Raw genomic sequence first — 18,980 nt, forward strand, 5'->3', positions numbered from 1 at the left:
AGTAGGGGTGGGGTGTGTCGGTTGGCCGGCGTTGTGGTTTTTTTCCCCCCCTTGGGATATCCTTAGTCTTACCTCCTTTTGGTCACTTTACTGGCGTAACTGGAACTGAGCGATATATGATGCCGCACGATAGGGCGTTGATATGCGACCACGAATGATACAACTTGGATCAAACTGGAGACAGAAATATGTACTATACATCCCACTCTGTGACATATACAAATGCTCAACCAACTCCATGACTCCAAGCAATGTGCAGAAGACCGACCATGATTACCAGAACTTATAGTTCGCCAAGTTCGTCCAACTCTTCCGTTTCTTTTCCTCCTCGGCCAGACGAGCAGCCTCCTCAGCCTTTTGTTCCTTCTCACGTTGCTTCTTCACTTTCAACTCTTTCATCATTTCCACCGCCTGCTTCATGCCATCCAGTTCTTGTACCCGACGTCGTTGGCAGAATTCATGTGCTGCCAAGGAGGTGAGGGCGAATGCGCCGACGGCCCAATTGCAGGCTGTCCACATCGAACGTAGTCCTGGAAAGAAACGCATCCGTTAGAATCCACACTCAGAGGAGCATCATATACATTGGCCATTACCTCCTAGGACCCCTCTCACTCCACCGATACCGAAACCAGCTCCAATTCCGAGTAGTAGAGAGTCCCGCGCGCAAGGTGCTTTGTAGAACGAAGTGACATCCTTGAGGGACATTGACTTCATGGCCTCCGTGACCGTCACATCCTTCGATCCCTTTCCAGATGCTCCCGCTGGTGATAGTATGTTTACCGGCTCCTCAGGATTCCCGAACGCATCCCAGAGCTTGCCGACTTGCGTTTTGCCGAAGTCATGTTTCGGCGTTGGTTTCGAAGGATCTTGGGCGTTATCTCTCGTCTCAGTTGTGGAGGCAGTCGTGCCTCGCGAATCATCTGCCATCGTGTATCGCAAGCTGTAGTTTGGAACAGGCCTCGTATCGGAATCGCTATACTACCTCTATATTGAAACAGACTCTTGCGGGAAACATTCGGATCCGCCGGATGAATGTTTAATCCGAACATAGTTGTGACCTGACCGAAGCGGATAGTTCTTCCGGGCCCGCGGGAACGCGTATAGTGGAAAACGCGAAACGCGTCGGGGTCTCCCGCAATGCCAAATTTGGGCAGGGACATCGGGTGGCCTGGAATCCATTGGATTGCCAACCTTTCTTTCTTATACCATCTCAAGTGTTCGACTAGCGCATATCAGCAATGCTCAGCCCCGTCCTCTACTAAACCGAGACAACCTCCCGTTCCATGTTCAACCTATTTCTCTTTTGCCTCGAGTGATCTCTCCTAGCCCCGGCCTGTGGGCGCGTCGTCGCAATGCCTGTGCGAAAGCCATCCAAGTACGGGAACAAGTTCCGATCTGGCGCAGCATCCTTCAAGCCGAAGCGGACAAAGACCATTGAGTTTTCCTCTCTGAGATCAACCGAAACGACATCCCAAGATGAGAAATTCGAAGCGATTCGGCTGGCCAACAGCATCGACGAAGCCTTGGGATTCCCTCGCTTCGAATCGGGCGAAAAGAGGGTTGGTTGGCTGATCAATATGCACAGCACTTCCATAGAAGACCCCAACGTCCCTGGAGGCCGCGCAGGAGTCGATTACTACTTTCTGGACGACGATGGCGGAAGTTTCAAGGCGACTGTCGAATACGACCCATACTTCCTCATTGCCGTAAAGAAAGGCTATGAAATGGAGGTTGAGGAATGGTGCCGCAGGATGTACGAGGGTCTTATCAAGAAGATCTCGCGGGTTGAAAGGGAGGATCTCAAAATGCCAAACCATTTACTGGGGCACCGACGAACTTTTCTCCAACTCAATTTTGCGAACGTGGGCCACCTACTGGAAGTCCGGAAGTCGCTACTTCCTCTGGCAGAGAAGAACAAGAAGAACGTGAATGTGATGGATACATATGTTGAGATCTCGAGGTTCGTCCAACCCTATTCCAGCATGTCGTCCGCGGGACTAACAATGCGCTAAGCGCGAATGCCGGCTTTGATCTCTTTGATGATGAATTAATTAATGAGTCACGATCTAATGGGAACATGCAAGCGAGTGATTTTATAATCGATATTCGAGAATACGACGTGCCTTATCATGTTAGAGTTGCGATTGACAAAGGTACATCTTACATTCCTTTCACATGGAGCTCGACTGACATAGTACCCAGACATTCGCATAGGAAAATGGTACACAGTGGAGGCAAAACATGGCGTTATTTCATTGACGTGCCTAGAAGAACGAGTCCAGCGACCTGATCCCGTCGTCCTTGCATTTGATATTGAGACGACCAAACTCCCGCTAAAATTCCCGGACTCCGTGATTGATCAAATTATGATGATTTCGTATATGATCGATGGGCAAGGATTTTTGATCACAAACCGAGAGATCGTATCCGAAGACATCAACGATTTCGAATACACGCCAAAGCCCGAATACAGCGGACCGTTTATGATTTTCAACGAGCCCGATGAAAGGAGTGTTATCGAACGGTTTTTCCAACACATCAAGGAAGCAAAGCCGACTGTCATTGCCACATACAACGGTGACTTCTTCGATTGGCCGTTTGTCGAAGCTAGGGCAAGTGTCCTGGGAATTGACATGTACACCGAGATCGGCTTTCGAAAGAATAGCGAGGATATCTACCAGAGCGATCACTGCGTGCACATGGACTGTTTTGCCTGGGTCAACCGAGACAGTTACCTTCCGCAAGGAAGTCGTGGTTTGAAGGCTGTCACAGTAGCCAAACTTGGGTACGATCCTGACGAACTCGATCCCGAATTAATGACGCCGTATGCAAGTGAACGCCCCCAGACATTGGCCGAGTATTCCGTTTCCGATGCCGTTGCCACGTACTATCTATACATGAAATACGTGCATCCTTTCATTTTCTCCCTCTGTACAATTGTGCCCTTGAACCCGGACGACACCTTACGGAAGGGAACTGGTACGCTTTGTGAGATGCTTCTCATGGTGCAAGCCTACAAGGGTGAAATCATTTTGCCGAACAAGCACAAGGATCCTCCGGAGGCCTTCTACGAAGGCCATCTGCTGGAGTCGGAGACCTATGTCGGTGGTCACGTCGAAAGTATCGAGGCTGGTGTTTTTCGAAGCGACATTCCCGTCACTTTCAAGATTGATCCCACCGCTATAGACGAACTTCTCCGAGACCTGGATGCTGCATTGACATTCAGTATCACGGTTGAAGAGAAAAAGTCTATGGACGATGTTGTCAACTACGATGAGGTCAAAGCACAGATCGCAAAACTTCTGATCGACTTGCGAGATAATCCGAACAGAGATGAAAACCCTTTCATTTACCATTTGGACGTCGCTTCGATGTATCCGAACATTATGGTCACCAACCGTTTACAGCCAGATTCGATGATTGAGGAGTCAAACTGTGCGGCCTGTGACTTCAACCGGCCCGGGAAGAACTGTGATCGACGAATGCCGTGGGCCTGGAGAGGTGAATTCCTTCCTGCTAAGCGTGATGAGTATAACATGATCCGACAAGCTGTGGCGAATGAACGATTTCCCGGGAAAACAAAAAACAGCCCGATGCGCTCCTTTAGCGACATGAGCATTGAAGAACAGGCTGGTATTATCAAGAAACGCCTGCAGGATTACAGCAAGAAGATCTATCACAAAATTCACGACAGCAAAACCATAGTGCGTGAAGCCATCATTTGCCAGCGTGAGAACCCATTCTATGTCAACACAGTGAGAAGCTTCCGAGACCGACGTTATGATTTCAAGGGCCAGCAAAAAGTCTGGAAAGGCAAGACTGAGTCGCTCAAGGCCTCGGGCGCCTCCGCCGCGGAGATTGAGGAGGCGAAGAAGATGATCATTCTGTTCGACTCTTTGCAGCTTGCCCACAAGGTCATTCTGAACAGTTTCTACGGTTATGTCATGAGAAAGGGTTCCCGATGGTACTCCCTGGAGATGGCTGGCGTGACTTGTCTTACAGGTGCCCGGATCATCCAGATGGCTCGTGAACTCGTTGAACGGATAGGACGGCCGCTGGAGCTCGACACTGATGGTATTTGGTGTATGCTTCCTGGAACTTTCCCAGAGAACTTTTCCTTCACCTTGAAAAACGGAAAGAAACTCGGCATTTCGTATCCTTGTGTCATGTTGAACCACCTTGTCCATGGAAGTTACACCAACCACCAGTATCAGACCCTTGTCGACCCTCAAACCTTCAGATATCAGACGGACAGCGAAAACTCTATCTTCTTCGAAGTTGACGGACCGTACAAAGCGATGATTCTGCCCACGTCAAAGGAAGAGGACAAAAACTTGAAGAAACGTTACGCTGTCTTCAACCATGATGGATCTTTGGCAGAGCTGAAAGGATTCGAGGTCAAGCGCCGAGGTGAACTGAAACTGATCAAAATCTTCCAAACCCAGATCTTCAAGTTCTTCTTGGAAGGAAAGACACTCGCAGAAACCTATGCTGCAGTAGCTAGAGTTGCAGACCGCTGGCTGGACGTCCTCTATGAGCATGGATCTACCCTGGCTGACGAGGAGCTCATTGAGCTTATCTCAGAGAACCGGAGTATGACGAAGACTCTCGAGGAATACGGAAATCAAAAATCCACATCCATTACTACAGCACGTCGCTTGGCAGAGTTTTTGGGAGAGCAGATGGTCAAAGACAAAGGCTTGAACTGCAAGTACATTATATCTGCAAGACCCAGAAACACTCCCGTCACGGAGCGAGCTATTCCCGTCGCCATTTTTTCGGCAGAAGAAAACGTCAAACGTTTCTTCCTGCGCAAGTGGCTCAAGGACGACCCTGGTGATATGGATCCTCGAACTGTGATTGACTGGGACTATTACATGGAGCGATTGGGATCTGTGGTGCAGAAACTTATCACGATCCCGGCAGCCCTTCAGAAGATCAGAAACCCCGTTCCTAGAGTCGCTCACCCAGATTGGTTGCAACGACGCATCAACATGAAGGATGACAGATTCAAGCAGATCAAGATGACCGACGTGTTCACGAAAGCTGACAAGAACCCTCTGTCCGACATATCAACGAACATTCTCGACCACCGGGTTCAGCACCCAGGTGATCTGGACGAGGCACTTGCGAACTCGACAGCACCTGAGAAGCTGAAGCCATCACCCAATAGCAAAGCGTCACAGAAAAGAAAACTCCCCGAGGGCCACACAAAGACATCGCTGGATCCTTTCGCTAGCCTTCCATCGAAGATGCCGTCAATGGCCGAGGACTACGTGGGATTTTTGAAGTATCAGAAGCAAAAATGGAAGATTCAGAAGCAAGCACGTACCCGCCGTCGACAGCTCTTTGGAGAACGGGCCAACGCTTCTGGCGATTCGCTGAGCCACCTCTTCCGAAACCAAGCGGAACTGCTGTACATTAGCACTTGGCAGGTCTTGCAGCTCGCCGAAACCTCCAGGCCAGGTGTTGTCCGAGCCTTTGTCTTGATTGATCGCAAAGTTCATACTCTTACTGTGAGAGTGCCGCGGCAAATCTATGTCAACCTTAAACAGGATTCTCTTCCTGATGTCGACATTCCGGACTGTGAGGTCGAAAAGGTCAATCATACTCTGCCCAACGGACACCCATCGGTGCACTTGTTCAAGTTGACTCTGTCCGAGGACACCTACCTGCGTGAATTGGAGAAAATTGATATCCTTTTCCAGCATCCGAGCGTTGAGGGAGTGTACGAGAAAAGCATCCCTCTGAACGTGCGGGCCATTCTGAAACTTGGAAGTATATGCACGTTCGATGAAGAGCAACGTGGAGTACTAGGTGAGGGTCTGGAACGTGGATTCGATCTCTCCACACTATGCCGGACCACCTCGGAGCAGCCATACCTTCTGGATGCCCCTCTGGCTTATCACTACTTGTATCACGTCACCTCGGGTGACCGGCAGATCTTTGCGCTTTTTTCGACTACCAAAAGCGAGGCTCATATCGTCATTCTGAACCGCACTCGAGACGTGCAGGGGCTTCCCAATGTCGATAAGATCTACTCGGAACTCCTTATGCGCAAGAATCAGAACACAGCTGAGGATCAAACTCAAAATGCATTTGAGTACCAAGAGAAGATTCATTTCAGGACGACGCAAGTGACGACGAGACGAAAGGCGTACCTGGAAGTTGGAGACCTGATCAAAAAATTCAGAAGCGATGAGAATCAGCCCACGGTCATGGTCATCCAATCTCAACAAAGAAGCCGGTTGTGCCACGATATCCCTATCCTGAGGGAGTACCCAGTCCTGCCGGTAAAGCCGGAGGTTTCTGATATGGATCTCCCCCCTCTGGGCTGGCAATCCTTCATCGCCCGGCGACTTATCACGCATTATCTGTACCTTTCCTCTTGGATCCAACATTTGACCTTGCTTGCGAGATACGGAGATGTCCCGCTTTGCAATCTCGAGAGCGACGACCCCCGGTACCTCATCGATATCTCGTATGCCAGACGACTTCAGCAGAACAATGTTGTACTTTGGTGGTCTTCCGGTCCCAGACCCGATCATGCCGGATATGAAAAGGATGACATTACGGGTCCTTTAGAGAAAGTGGCAATGCCTTCTGTGAACGTACCCAGTGCTTACACCACCGTCTGCCTCGAGATCGAGGTTCGCAATCTTGCGATCAACACAATCTTGACGTCTTCTATCATTAGCGAGATGGAAGGAACTGACAGTCTTCTGGCTTCATCTGGATCATCGGCCGATCCAAGTGGATCAGGTGTTCTTTACTCGGAGAAGGCATTTGCCTCTGCGAGTGCAGTGGTGCTACGTGAAATGGTGAAGCATTGGTGGACGGAGGCGTGCGAAGGGAACAGCATGGCTGACATCATGGTGCAACATTTGATCCGATGGGTTGAAAGTTCATCTTCTTGCCTCTACGATCGCTCGTTGCACCATTATGTCCGGATGCTGTCTAGGAAATCGTTTCAGCGTCTGATGGCCGAGTTCCGACGTGTTGGCTCGAACGTTGTCTTTGCCAGTTCGACACGGCTTTTGCTCCAGACGACGAAGTCTGAGGTGGGCAATGCCTATGCGTACAGCCAATACGTCCTGAAATCGCTTCGGGCCAACCCCTCCTTCCATTTCATCGACCTTGAAATCAAAGAATACTGGGATTACCTAGTCTGGTATGACGAGTACAATTACGGCGGCAAAGGATGTCGAGAGGTGGTTGGATCTGATGACCAAGAACTCGAGACGGTCATGCATTGGCAGCTCAACCGCTTTCTTCCGACCCCAATGCAGACGATCTTCAACGATTGGGTGGTGGAGTATATTGAATTGATGCACAGCCTGAAACACCCGGAGACGGATGATTCGTCTACGCCTCGAATGACCCAGATCCCCATTGGCCGTCCAAACGATGAGGATAGTGAAGAGATCTCGGCTGTTTTGGCGGAGAAGTTTTCGAAGCCCCTCAAGAAGCAGATCTCCGGCCTCATTCGTCGCCAACGCGAAGAAATGCTTCATCCCGAACTTGCGTCAGACTATGCGTTCCCCGTTCTCCCAGGCGTCCTAGCGGATCCTAATAGTGACAAGCGCAACCCCGTCTTGGAGCTTGTCAAGCTGTTGATGCAAGTTCTAAGCCTGTCTAAGACGACCACCCTCGAGAGCAGGCTCCTGCGTCGTGAGTTGCTGGCCATGTTTGAAGTGCGAGAGTTCAGCAAGGAAGGTCGGTTCGAAAACCCGGCAGCTAGCTTGAAGCTGCCCGAAGTTACGTGCGGTGCTTGTTGCTTGATCCGCGACCTGGATTTGTGCCGAGACGAAGACGTCCTGCCAGACGTAGGGTCGGACACAAGCAAAGCCGTCACCAAGCCATGGCGCTGTCCTTTCTGTCAAACAGAATATGACCGGCTAGCGCAAGAAGAGCTCCTTATTGGACAGGTGCAAGGTCTTGTTGTTGGATGGCAGACACAAGATCTCAAATGCTCGAAATGTGGAGGACTGAAGATCAGCGACTTCATGGAACACTGCTCGTGTAGTGGCACGTGGGTTGAGACGACGAACCGCGCGGACATTGAGAAGCGACTGCGAGTGCTCGAGAGCGTGGCCAAGTTCCATAACCTGAAGCTGTTGGAGAGTGTAGTCGAGGGGGTCCTGCAGCAAGTGTGATGGGATGGATGTGTTTTGTATATGGTCGAGGATCATGGGCGTTGGGGGAAAGGAGTTGTTCTATACCGTATATATATCCAGGGCTGTACAATTGAATGAAGTTGACTCTCTATGGTATTCATACCTATTTATTTTATTTTACTTTATTTTATTTTATTTTTATTTTTATTTTTTCTTCTGCTCAAAAATGGGTCAACTCCCGACTATTGACTTGATATACGAAGATCCGCCGATGGAGTATCCACCAAGCCGTCCATGGATTAATCCGAGCGCCTCCCCGCCAACGAAGACAGACTCAGCTGGGTGCCTGGCCCTCTTCACTCAGCTCCCCTTTCCTTTCTCCTCCCCCATCCCACCCATCCTCTTCTCTTCTTCTTGATCCTTTGTTCTCGTCTGCATTATATACGTCCATAGATCCATAGCGCCGTTCCAACGGGGTTTCGCACGCTTAGGGACTGCTACCAACAACCCCGCAGTCCACGGTCAATCCCACCACTTCCGCTAACCTCAAAGGCTTATCAGACGTGATACGCACCCTTGTGATCTATCCTGATCGTTTGGTACGTTCCCTACTCCTTAGAGCTTACCGCGGGAGAATATTCTCTTGCCAGAACGCCTTACGCTGTTGCCTGGATCTGTATTTCCTGGCTAACCGATCGCGAAGAAGATAGCCTGTCGCGATAAGCCACACATACCTTTATCGCTCCTTGATTGTGCGCAACTCGAATACTATATCCTCGTTGAGACCCAGTATACATACGCAGTCGATTCGTCCTGGTTCCTCCCGTGATGGCGTCGCCGGCGCAAGCTCAGCAGCGACCGAAGGTCCAACCTTGCCGATACAAAACTGGAAAGACACTAGGAGCGGGCTCCTACTCGGTCGTGAAGGAATGTGTACATATCGACACGGGCCAGTATTATGCGGCGAAGGTGATCAACAAGCGCTTGATGGCAGGACGTGAGCACATGGTATTTCCTCGACTCCTAGTGTCTGACGGCGCTGGGCTGACACGGGGGATTGGTTGATTCTAGGTTCGCAACGAAATCGCAGTGCTGAAGCGAGTGTCGATGGGCCATCAGAACATCCTGACTTTGGTTGACTATTTCGAAACCATGAACAACTGTGCGATCGCCCCCCACCCATGTGGTCGTTGAATATGCGAGCTGCGGCTAATGTCGATACAGTGTACCTAGTGACCGATCTGGCGTTGGGGGGCGAGTTATTCGACCGCATCTGCCGCAAAGGAAGCTATTTCGAAACCGACGCGGCGGACCTCATTCGCGCCATTCTGTCCGCCGTCGCCTACCTGCATGACCACGGCATCGTGCACCGGGACCTCAAACCGGAGAATCTGCTCTTTCGCACTCCGGAGGACAACGCTGACCTTTTGATTGCGGACTTTGGCCTTTCCCGTATCATGGACGAGGAACAGTTTCACGTCCTGACAACGACCTGTGGTACGCCGGGGTACATGGCCCCGGAGATTTTCAAGAAGAGCGGCCACGGCAAGCCGGTGTAAGTTCAACCTCAATCCTCTGTTTCCGTCTTGCGAACAGGGAACGGAAACTCATGCACACCACAGGGATATTTGGGCCATCGGAGTGATTACATACTTCCTGCTGTGCGGATACACCCCTTTTGACCGCGACTCCAACCTGGAAGAGATGCAGGCCATCCTTGCCGCGGACTATTCCTTCACGCCGCTCGAGTACTGGCGCGGGGTGTCGCAGAGCGCCCGCGATTTCATCAAGCGCTGTCTTACCGTCGAACCGGACAAGCGCATGACCGCGCACGAAGCTCTCCAGCACGTCTGGGTCAACCCGCCGTACGACCAGTCGGCCGATCTGACCGGCTCGGGCCAGGACCTCCTCCCCACCGTGAAGAAGAACTTCAACGCCCGCCGTACCCTCCACAAAGCTATCGATACCGTACGGGCCATCAATAAACTTCGCGAGGGCGGCGGCCTCATGATGGACGGGGTGATGAGCATCGATCCGAAACCTGAACGAGTCAACGGGAGCGAGATCACCGAGGAATATTCCCATGATGGCCAGATGGAGATCGATAGTCGGAGCAATGCACGGGGCCAAACGGAGGAGCAGATTCGCGAACAGGAGCGTCGGGTCAAGCAGGTGGTCACAGGCTTGTGGAGTAGGACGGTGAAGAAGTGAGGGAAGATACCAGATTACAATATTGTTTTGGGATCTTTTGGTATGCTTGATTAAATCCGGATATTTCTGATGATTCGACATGACCAGTAATGCGTTCTATTGGACTTCTGACTCTTGCCGTGGCGGATGTGGCTGTCCAATCCTCCCTCAGCCTTGGACACGCAACGCTGGATACCACCCTGCGCATACTCTTTAGAAGACCAAGACTAGGATCCTCGAAAAACCATTCCTAGTTATAAACAATGAAGTATGTAGCTAAGGGTTGTGTAATTCTCACATACACACTCCTTAGATGTAACCCCGAAATAGACAAAACGCCTTGCCTCTCGTAGACACCATTATCATGAGACGTGACTAGCAACTTTGAAGTGGTATCAAACCGGTGTTACGCCGACGGGCTCAAGTGCTTATCACTGCCATCGTCCAGCGACAGAACCCACTGGCGCCATTCCTGCCACTCCGCATAAGAGGCAGAAGCCTTCAAGCCCTGGTATCTCACGGCACGGAAGTCAGACACCTGCTCCCATGGCTTGGACGAGCTCGACGTATGACTTGGGTTAGAACTTCCTCTGAGGAATCTTCTTGAGATGCTCTCATTTGATCCGTCCCAGCCGGCTTTGTTCATCAGGCTTTTCACGGTCTCTTCTTTGGTCCAGCCTTGCTCCACGGCCACATCCGGCAAGTAGGTCGCTCCATAGCGTCTTCCGCGGTGAATGAACGAGATACGGAGGCCATGCACTCCCAAGATCCAGTCCATGGCGTTAGTGCAGGGTTCGAACGATCCGAGAAGAGTTAGTGAGCATGAGAGGGAGGGCAAGAGCGAGGCCGGGATCGGCGAGAAACGGGTATCGTCAAATGCGCTAGAAGCTTGTCAGCCGGTCGGTTGGAGTATGGAGGGACGGACCCAGTGGTGGCAGGTATCTGTGAAGTCCTGAATTTGGGTGAATACGTACGAAGTAAGAGCATAGGACTTCAAACCCTCAGAAAGCTCGCGTGCCTCAAATGTACCGATACATCCACGAAGCGATTTGTGACCGTTCTTGGACACAGTATTCCATGTCACGAAGAGCGGATACTGGCGGTCCCTTTGCGCAGTCTGCGTGGCCTGCGAGCTGGGTGTAGTGATGGAAGTCGAGCTGGACAGCTGAGAGTGCGACGAGTTGTTGGATGCAATGGATGGAGTGGTAGACGAGCTGGAATCCGGGGAAGACTGGCTTTGAAGACGACTGACGCTGGGGAGTTTGAGCGCCTGCGGGCGAGTTTTCGTATCTAGTTCGCCATCGTCTTCGTCTACAATCTGCTGGCTTTGACTATCGATATCCCCCAGAGAAACTGACTCATCGCTGTCCTGAAGGGCGGCAACTTTCTTGAACTGCTCATGTCTCTCCCAGAGCTCTTCTAAAACGGCAAGGCTCGGAGGCTCCTGACCCTTGTACGATGCCGCGAGGCTCTCGAAACAGTAATAGCAATGTGCCGGACTTGCCATACTATTTTGGATCTTTTCAAAAGATCCAGCTCTGATGACCTTCAGGGAAGCAGTAAAACACCAGGTGCTGTAGGAATTGCCGTATACTAGCCCGGTGAGAGGTCCCCCCGAGTAGTTGCCACTGTCAATTCGGTTGAACTGATGAGAACGCGGGGGCCTCTTTTCGAGTCAGTCCTGTCCGAGGGAAATGAGCGAGACCAGCAGCGTTGTAGATACTCTGCCTGCCTGGAATCCGCTCGGAAGAGGAGGAGGGGAGAAAGAGGGGGAACAGAAGTTGGGCGAAGGCGATGCAGGAGGGCGTGCGGAGATCTTGATAAGATAAGCAGATCACGTGGAATCCCTTATCGGGGTCTGTCTCCCGTGACAAGTCGGGAATTCTCGTAGAGCAACAGAATGTTCTCGTCTACAGCCACGCATCGTGCTCACTTTCTTATTGGGTTCAGGTTGAGTTTTGTGACTTTATTGGATTCGATCTGCTGACTTGGAATGGGCTGACTGCCCTTCGTGCATCGGCTACTGTCCCGGTTTCCGCAATAGCGTCCCAGCCAGTCTCCCACATCGACGAAGGCCGATAGTAAGGTAGACTCTCATAAGCCCTAGTACGGATTACGTTGGTTCAAGATGATCTGCCAAACAGGAGATACTCGTCGCCTAGGTAGTGATCACGTCAGTCCTTGGCATGAGCAACGAATGTGGCTACCCCCCGACGCAGCCATAACTGTCGCGTTTGGCGTCATCAAGATGGAGGCGATCAATCATGGGTTTCTTCGCTTCCGTGTCCTGTCGTGGTGCTCCTAACCGGACCACTACTTCCTCACCGGCCGCGGTCATCTTTAGGCATGCGCAGATTCATCATGGAAAGCATATTACCCGCAGGGCCTGCTGCGCCTGCTTGGCTCTGAAGGCTTTCCAACAAATTCTTTGCAAGATTGATGTCGATGTCTTCACCTTCAAGATCGGGTACGTCGTCATTGTCTTCGTGGCTTTCTCCAGACTTTCCATCGGACAAAGTTTGTTTGCCTTTGGACTTGCTTCGAGCCTGATTTAGGTCGAGGGCTCCTGTCCCTCTAAGCTCTGCCTCCATCTCCTTTGACAGTTTTTGGATTTGCTCGAGTTCGTCATCGGAATCATTATCCAGCTCTTGGATTCGGCTGCGCGACATTGATGGCTGCGACGAGCCTTGCAACCCAGGCATTGATGGCATACCCATCATCTCTTTCATCATCTTTGATAGTTCCTCGTCATCGAAAGAGGCCTCTTTATCTTCGCCATCGTCGCTGCTCAGCTCCTCCTCATCCGAGTCTGACCCATAATCATCAATGAAGTCAGCCCCTTCAAACCCGGCTGATTCATCGTTGAGGAACTTCTCAAAATGTGCCACAATGCGTTGCAGGTTTTCTTGGGCATTGGCGTCACCAAAGGCACCCGTTGCTTGCCCTGCTTCATTGCCCTTACCCTTACCCTTCAACTCCCGATCGAGGTCTTCAAAGCTGATATCAAGCCACTTTTCATCGTCTTCCCGCTTGTCCCATGAGTCGATCTCTGCATCAGTAGGGAGGGACTCATCCCCGGTATCGACGTCTTCCAGAAGGAGTTTCATCTCTCTCACCAGAACCTTGTCTTGATTCTGAGGGTCAGTAAGGAGCATTTCAAAACCACATGACAGTTTCATCCCCATCTCCGCTCTTTCATATGCCTTATTGTCATCCTTGGAAGGTAGGTGTCCAATCCAGGATTTGGGTGCTGGAAAATCTTGGCTTTTGAGCTGAGCGTAGCCGACTCTCGTAAATCGCACACTGACTGTAACGAAGTCTTCAGGCTTGAATATGTAGTTTTCGGGGTCTTTGGATCGAAGGGGCCTTAAGGCGATCGGGTCTCTAAGGTAGAATGCCTCCACCGCGGGGGAGATGTAGGCCGGTTTCTGATGCAGCAGGAACGCGATTTTTCGAGGGATGGTGATCATGGCGGAATGGAGATTCTCGCTGATTTGCTTCGGGTAGTTCCGTAGACGGTAGAAAGCCTCCTCCTGGATCATGGTAGATCGCATCAGACGTCCTGGTTCCTCCATGATGATTTTCTGGGCTTCAGCAAGCGATATCTTCTCGGTGACGTTGGATTTCTTCTCGTTCTTCGGTTTGATGATGACGAGTTTACCCTGGTTTATCCATACCTAAACCCGTCGTTAGCATATACAAAGTCATGCTGATAGATCGAAGTCGTAACGTACGCGGTTATCGGCAATGTCGGGTTCCAGCCAAGCAGGGAGGGCTCCTGCAGCCTCGACGAGCAGAAATTGACCATCGCTGTCTACAACCTTGACCCATATGTCCTTGTGTTTCGTCGTCAACTCACGAAGCAAGTATACAATGACCCATTCATCCTCAATCGAGTCGCCAAAGTTCGTACGCCCGCGCAATGAAGTGATCCCTGGTCATCGGTACTCAGTATGCGACTTGCACAGGGTCGAATGCAGATGGGCAGACGTACCGTCATCTTTCGTAATCTCGAGCTTGAAGCCTTCCCGCTGCCAAATGTAATCCTTAAGATACTCCTTAGTCAATTCTGCCGCCGTCTTTTGCACGTCTACCAATCGCGCTCGCGTTTCGGCGACCTCATCGATCACGGCGGGGGCGGGGTCGGTAGGGATATAGTAGATCGAGTAGTCGACAGAATCATCTGGCAGTTCGGGTTTCGGTATGGGACGGAAAGTGGACTTGAACCACTCAAGGTCCTCTTGCGACATAGGCGCCATGTCTGCTGGATGACGAATCCTCAAGAAAATCGGATGGATCGTGCCCTTGAGAAGGAGCTCGATTCCGCTTGTGCAATAAATTTAATGACTTCATCCGCGGCGAATCTGCCGGCCCGAACGCTCGTGACTGCGGCGCTAGACCGTTCTGGGCTAGATGTCAACAAGAACGAGGACGGGATTCTCACCGCCCAAAACACGTCCTCCGCATACTTACTTCTTCCCCCCATTCCCTCTGCCACACGCGCCGGAAAACACAGGCGAGACCGATATGAATGCATGGTGATGGCCTTGGGATCCCCCCGATAAATCACGACCGCATCTACCTGTATTCCCATCGCGTCACGCGCGACAATGGCGTATCCCTACATCGACACACCGCGCACCGAAGTCGATGGCAACGCGACGTACCTGACCAACGGCTTCCGCAGCGTCGGACGACACAACCTGTCCGCTCTTGATTCGGTGGAAAACTCATTCCAAACGCCTTCTAAAGATGAAGATATCCTGAAAACGCTCGGCGATGACCGCAGACGCAGTTCCGGCGGGTTCAAGCTCAACACACCGCGTGCCGGCTCCGGTCCCAAATCCACGAAAAGCGCGTTTAACAGTCGACAAACGCTCCCGACGACCGCGCCTCCCAAAGGCGAATTTACGCCGCTAATGAAGAGCGCAACAAAGAACAATTTCCTCCGAAACATGTCGACGGCGCGGACCGGCGCTCCGAAAACCCCAGCGTACCTCAGATCCGGCTACCGGAGTAATGGCAACACCTCTGTACTGCCAGGCATGGATATGACCGATATTGATGAGGAGGACGCGACCGACGACCAGCCGACACCCTTGCCGCAGGTGGCCAGCAGTAGCGTGCAGAGTACTCCTCTGCCGGGACTGCCCGGGCGCGACGGGGGTGGAGTGCTCAACGATGGTCAAAATATGATGACCTTGAAGGAACAAGAAAAGGTGTTCTCTTCCAATACATCTATTGCGTGATGAAAGACGGTTTGCTGACTTTACATAGATAATCGACAAACTCGACAAGGACAATTTTGGGTTGAAACTCAAGATTCACTATCTTCAGGAGCAGTTGGAGAGGGCTGGTCCTGCGTACAACCAAGCAGCGCTGAAAGAGAATACCGAGCTCAAAGTCACGAAATTGACCCTGCAACGCGACATCTCTCGGTACAAGAAGAGTCTACAGCAGGCGGAACGCGACCTAGAAGCATATCGCATACAGTTCCAAGAACTCCGCGAGAAATCACGAAGGAGACAAACCGACGACACGATCCAACGAGAGATGGACTTGATGCGGGAAGAAATCGAGTCGCGGGATCGCCAAGTGAAGGAATTACAGGAGGCCCTACGCAATTCCAGGGACAACCAGTCGCAGGAGGTGGAGAAGCTCCGAGACGAAGTCGAAGATTTGGAAGCGTCGCTGCGAGAAAAGGAGCGGATCATCGACGAGCGTGACGAGGAAATCGAAGAATTGAAGGACCGAGATGGAAAGGAGAATGATGCGCTTTCGGAGCTTGAAAGTGAGCTTCAGCGCGCGAAGGAGCAGATGGAGGAGCTACAAGAATCGCTGGATCAAGCCAAGTCGGAAGCTCGCGAGGCGAGGGAGTCTGAAAGCAAGGCTTTACAGGCCAAGGAAGAAGCCGAACAGAACCTGCAGGAGCTCCACGATGAAATGGCGAATAAATCGTTTAGCACCAAAGGCCTTACGCGTCAGCTCGAGGAGAAAGCGGCGAAGCTGGAGGAAGAGCTCAGAGAACTGCATCAACAGAATGATACGCTTAAGCACGAGCTCGAGTCAAAGTCCTACAATGAAGCTCGTCTCGAAGAGCAGTACCGCAGTGTTCGGGAAAGCCTGGACAGCGAAGGGCACAAACAACACGAGGAAGCGGAAGCGGCGAAACGCGAATTGGAGATGGTGCGACAAGAGCGTGAAGAAATCCATGCTCAGCTACAGCAGGCTCTTGATGAGATTCAACGCCGGACGGAAGAAAAGGAGCTTCTTCAGACACGGCACTACGCCTTGACGGATGAGTCCGGTGGCCTCCAGCAAGATCTCGTGAAAGCCCAAGCCAGAGCCCGAGAGCTTCAGCTGGCGCTTGAGGACGAAAGGCAGCGAGCGTTGGATGATGCAGATAGCATCAGAACTCAGTACAGGGAGGAGATCGAGAGGCTGCAAGAGGAAATCGAATCTCTGCAGCATGAGATTGAGGACAAAGAAGGCCAGTTTGCACTCGAGCAAGACCGATGGGAGAGTGCAAAGCGCACCTTGCAGCATCAGAAGGATCGAGCCGAAGACCAAGCCGCTGGCTTCAAGCGCACGATTGAGAAGCTCGAACAAGTCGAACACACGCTTACTGGCAAAGAGTCCAAACTCCAAGAGGTCATTGACAGTGAAAAGGCTCGCCACTTTAACTCCGAGGCGGTTTTGAGCCGTCAGGTGAAGGAGCTGAATGATGAGCTTGCTTCAAAACGACAAATCATTGATGACCAACGAACAGAGCTGCTGTCCATTAAAGAAGAACTCCGCTCTGCCAGACGGACAGAGACGTCTCTGAAGGAAAGGATACAGGGTCTGGAAGATGAAATCGTGGTCTTGCAGGCAAGCCTCGACGAGGAGAAGGAAATTGCTCGAGGGAGGGTGCAGAGGGGCTCTGATCATGATAACCAGGTCCAGAAGCTGCTCACCGAGAAGCAAAAACTTCGAGACCAGCTGGCCAATGCTCATGTTGAACTGCATGACCTCCGCACCTCGGCAGCCGAGTTAGAAGCCGAGCGTGATGAACTCCAAAGCCAACTTGAACAAGTTCAAAACCAGGTCGACGACACCTCCCGATTTGATCGCGAAAAGGTCGAGCTCCGCAAAACGACATTACGGCTCGAAGGGGAGCTGAAGCGGTTGAAGGACGAGAAATCGACCCTGCTAGAAGCAAAGGAAAGCCTCGAAAACCAACTGAACTCGGAGATTGAGCGAGCTACTGCTGAGGAGAATCGCCTATCCGCAGAGGTTGACCAACTACAAGACAAACTCCAGGCCTCGGCGGGCGGCAGAGACCGGGAGCTTACCCTGTCAAAAAGCAAGCTCCAGCGTTATGAGAGGCGTATACAGGAACTCGAGGCTCTTCTTGAACAGCAGCCTCTCGCTGATACTGATCATGTATCGACCAATGCAGATCTCTCGCTGCTGCGGCACAACCTAGATGAAGCCAAGAAGCGAGAGAAGGTGCTTCTACAGCGCGAAGCGGAGCAGAAGTCGTCCGTGCGTAATTACAAGTCACGGATTGCTGAGTTGGAAAGAGAGTTGCATGACGCTTTGATGAAGAAGTTCGAGACGCGATCACCCCAGTCGTCGCCTTCTGATAAGCTTCATGAAGAGCTGCGAAGCTTGCGCAAGCAGCTCTCGGAGGCGCATCGGGCTCTACGGGACCTGAAAACCAAGAATCGTGACCTCGAACGGGCTGCGATGAGGGAAGAGGACCAGCGCGACCTCCACGAACTTCTCAAATCGTCTACACTTGAAGCTGAGTCGCTCGCACTGAAGGTGTCGGAGCGAGATGCCCGTCTGAACGAGTTCAAGGCCCAAGTCCGCCGGATCCGCGAGGAACGTGCGTTCTGCGCAAGAAAGGCAGAGAGGGCAATGAAAGAGCTTGAGGCGCTTCAGGAGCGCTACAACCAGGTGGTGGAAAAGGCCGGGGCCAGGTCTGACACGCAAACGCGGCATGACAAGGAGATCTTGGGCCTGGGCAAGGAAATCATCTGGCTGCGGGCTCGGTTGAAGCGCGAGGAGAAGTTCCGCCGCGATTTGGCTTGGAGCAAGGGTTTGATGGAACTTGGCGAGCGAGTTCGGGTGGTTTGGTTAGTGCCCCCCCTTTTCTACTTGATTATAGAAGTCAGGCTGACTCGTTTTCTACAGCAACGAAGCGGATCTACGAATGATCTCGGAGATGGGCGTCAAACCACGGGACCGCCACAACATTCGGGAGCCTCGGCAGAAGCTGAAGACGGCCGTTTCTATGGTTCGGGCCATCGTCCGGATGCAGCGGATGGGCCAGGAGTGGAAGAAGACGCGGAAGCTGGGCGAGGGCCTGAAACGGGCCAAGAGCGAGGTGTTGAAGAGACGCGATGGGTCGAGCAAGGTGTCGGTATGAGCTGTACTGTGCAATGTTTGATCGTTTGTTTCCGGCTTCCCGTTGCGTGGAATGCCCCGAGATTCCCCCGTGCATGTATGTACATTCTGGTGTGGTTTGTGATTCCGTCCGGCGTTTGTTTTGGCTGGTGATTTGTACTGGGCTGCAGCCCGTTGCATATATGTTATTGGATGATTAGTTGATCGTATGATCCCAAGAACCACGAGAGATGTCAAATTGCCATATATGATTGCTATCTGGGCAGGGAGTAGACGCAA

The 18,980-nt window shown here is 51.9% G+C and overlaps 6 protein-coding genes across 6 annotated transcripts; 3 read left to right on the forward strand and 3 right to left on the reverse strand.

The window, feature by feature from the left end:
- Positions 1-273: 273 nt before the first annotated feature.
- Positions 274-927, reverse strand: ATEG_01537 (COX20 family protein; the record flags this gene model as incomplete). Its single annotated transcript, XM_001208902.1, has 2 exons — positions 274-530; positions 594-927. 2 exons carry the CDS (start codon positions 925-927, stop codon positions 274-276), a joined length of 591 nt encoding a protein of 196 aa, XP_001208902.1.
- Positions 928-1,352: 425 nt separating this feature from the next.
- On the forward strand, positions 1,353-8,156 carry ATEG_01538 (DNA polymerase epsilon catalytic subunit POL2; the record flags this gene model as incomplete). Its single annotated transcript, XM_001208903.1, has 3 exons — positions 1,353-1,925; positions 2,060-2,153; positions 2,203-8,156. The coding sequence occupies 3 exons, from the start codon at positions 1,353-1,355 to the stop codon at positions 8,154-8,156; spliced, it is 6,621 nt and encodes a 2,206-aa protein (XP_001208903.1).
- Positions 8,157-8,945: 789 nt separating this feature from the next.
- Positions 8,946-10,328, forward strand: ATEG_01539 (serine/threonine-protein kinase; the record flags this gene model as incomplete). The annotated part of the gene is made up of 4 exons (XM_001208904.1): positions 8,946-9,125; positions 9,189-9,279; positions 9,342-9,672; positions 9,740-10,328. 4 exons carry the CDS (start codon positions 8,946-8,948, stop codon positions 10,326-10,328), a joined length of 1,191 nt encoding a protein of 396 aa, XP_001208904.1.
- Positions 10,329-11,199: 871 nt separating this feature from the next.
- Positions 11,200-11,814, reverse strand: ATEG_01540 (uncharacterized protein; the record flags this gene model as incomplete). The annotated part of the gene is made up of 1 exon (XM_001208905.1): positions 11,200-11,814. One exon carries the CDS (start codon positions 11,812-11,814, stop codon positions 11,200-11,202), a length of 615 nt encoding a protein of 204 aa, XP_001208905.1.
- Positions 11,815-12,628: 814 nt separating this feature from the next.
- Positions 12,629-14,307, reverse strand: ATEG_01541 (putative regulatory factor Sgt1; the record flags this gene model as incomplete). Its single annotated transcript, XM_001208906.1, has 3 exons — positions 12,629-13,984; positions 14,042-14,143; positions 14,302-14,307. 3 exons carry the CDS (start codon positions 14,305-14,307, stop codon positions 12,629-12,631), a joined length of 1,464 nt encoding a protein of 487 aa, XP_001208906.1.
- A 610-nt stretch (positions 14,308-14,917) lies between these two features.
- Positions 14,918-18,723, forward strand: ATEG_01542 (putative spindle-pole body protein (Pcp1); the record flags this gene model as incomplete). The annotated part of the gene is made up of 3 exons (XM_001208907.1): positions 14,918-15,526; positions 15,585-18,430; positions 18,489-18,723. 3 exons carry the CDS (start codon positions 14,918-14,920, stop codon positions 18,721-18,723), a joined length of 3,690 nt encoding a protein of 1,229 aa, XP_001208907.1.
- Positions 18,724-18,980: the final 257 nt, after the last annotated feature.

This window comes from Aspergillus terreus, genomic scaffold (genome assembly GCF_000149615.1).
Source record: "Aspergillus terreus NIH2624 scaffold_2 genomic scaffold, whole genome shotgun sequence".
NCBI lineage: Eukaryota > Fungi > Ascomycota > Eurotiomycetes > Eurotiales > Aspergillaceae > Aspergillus > Aspergillus terreus.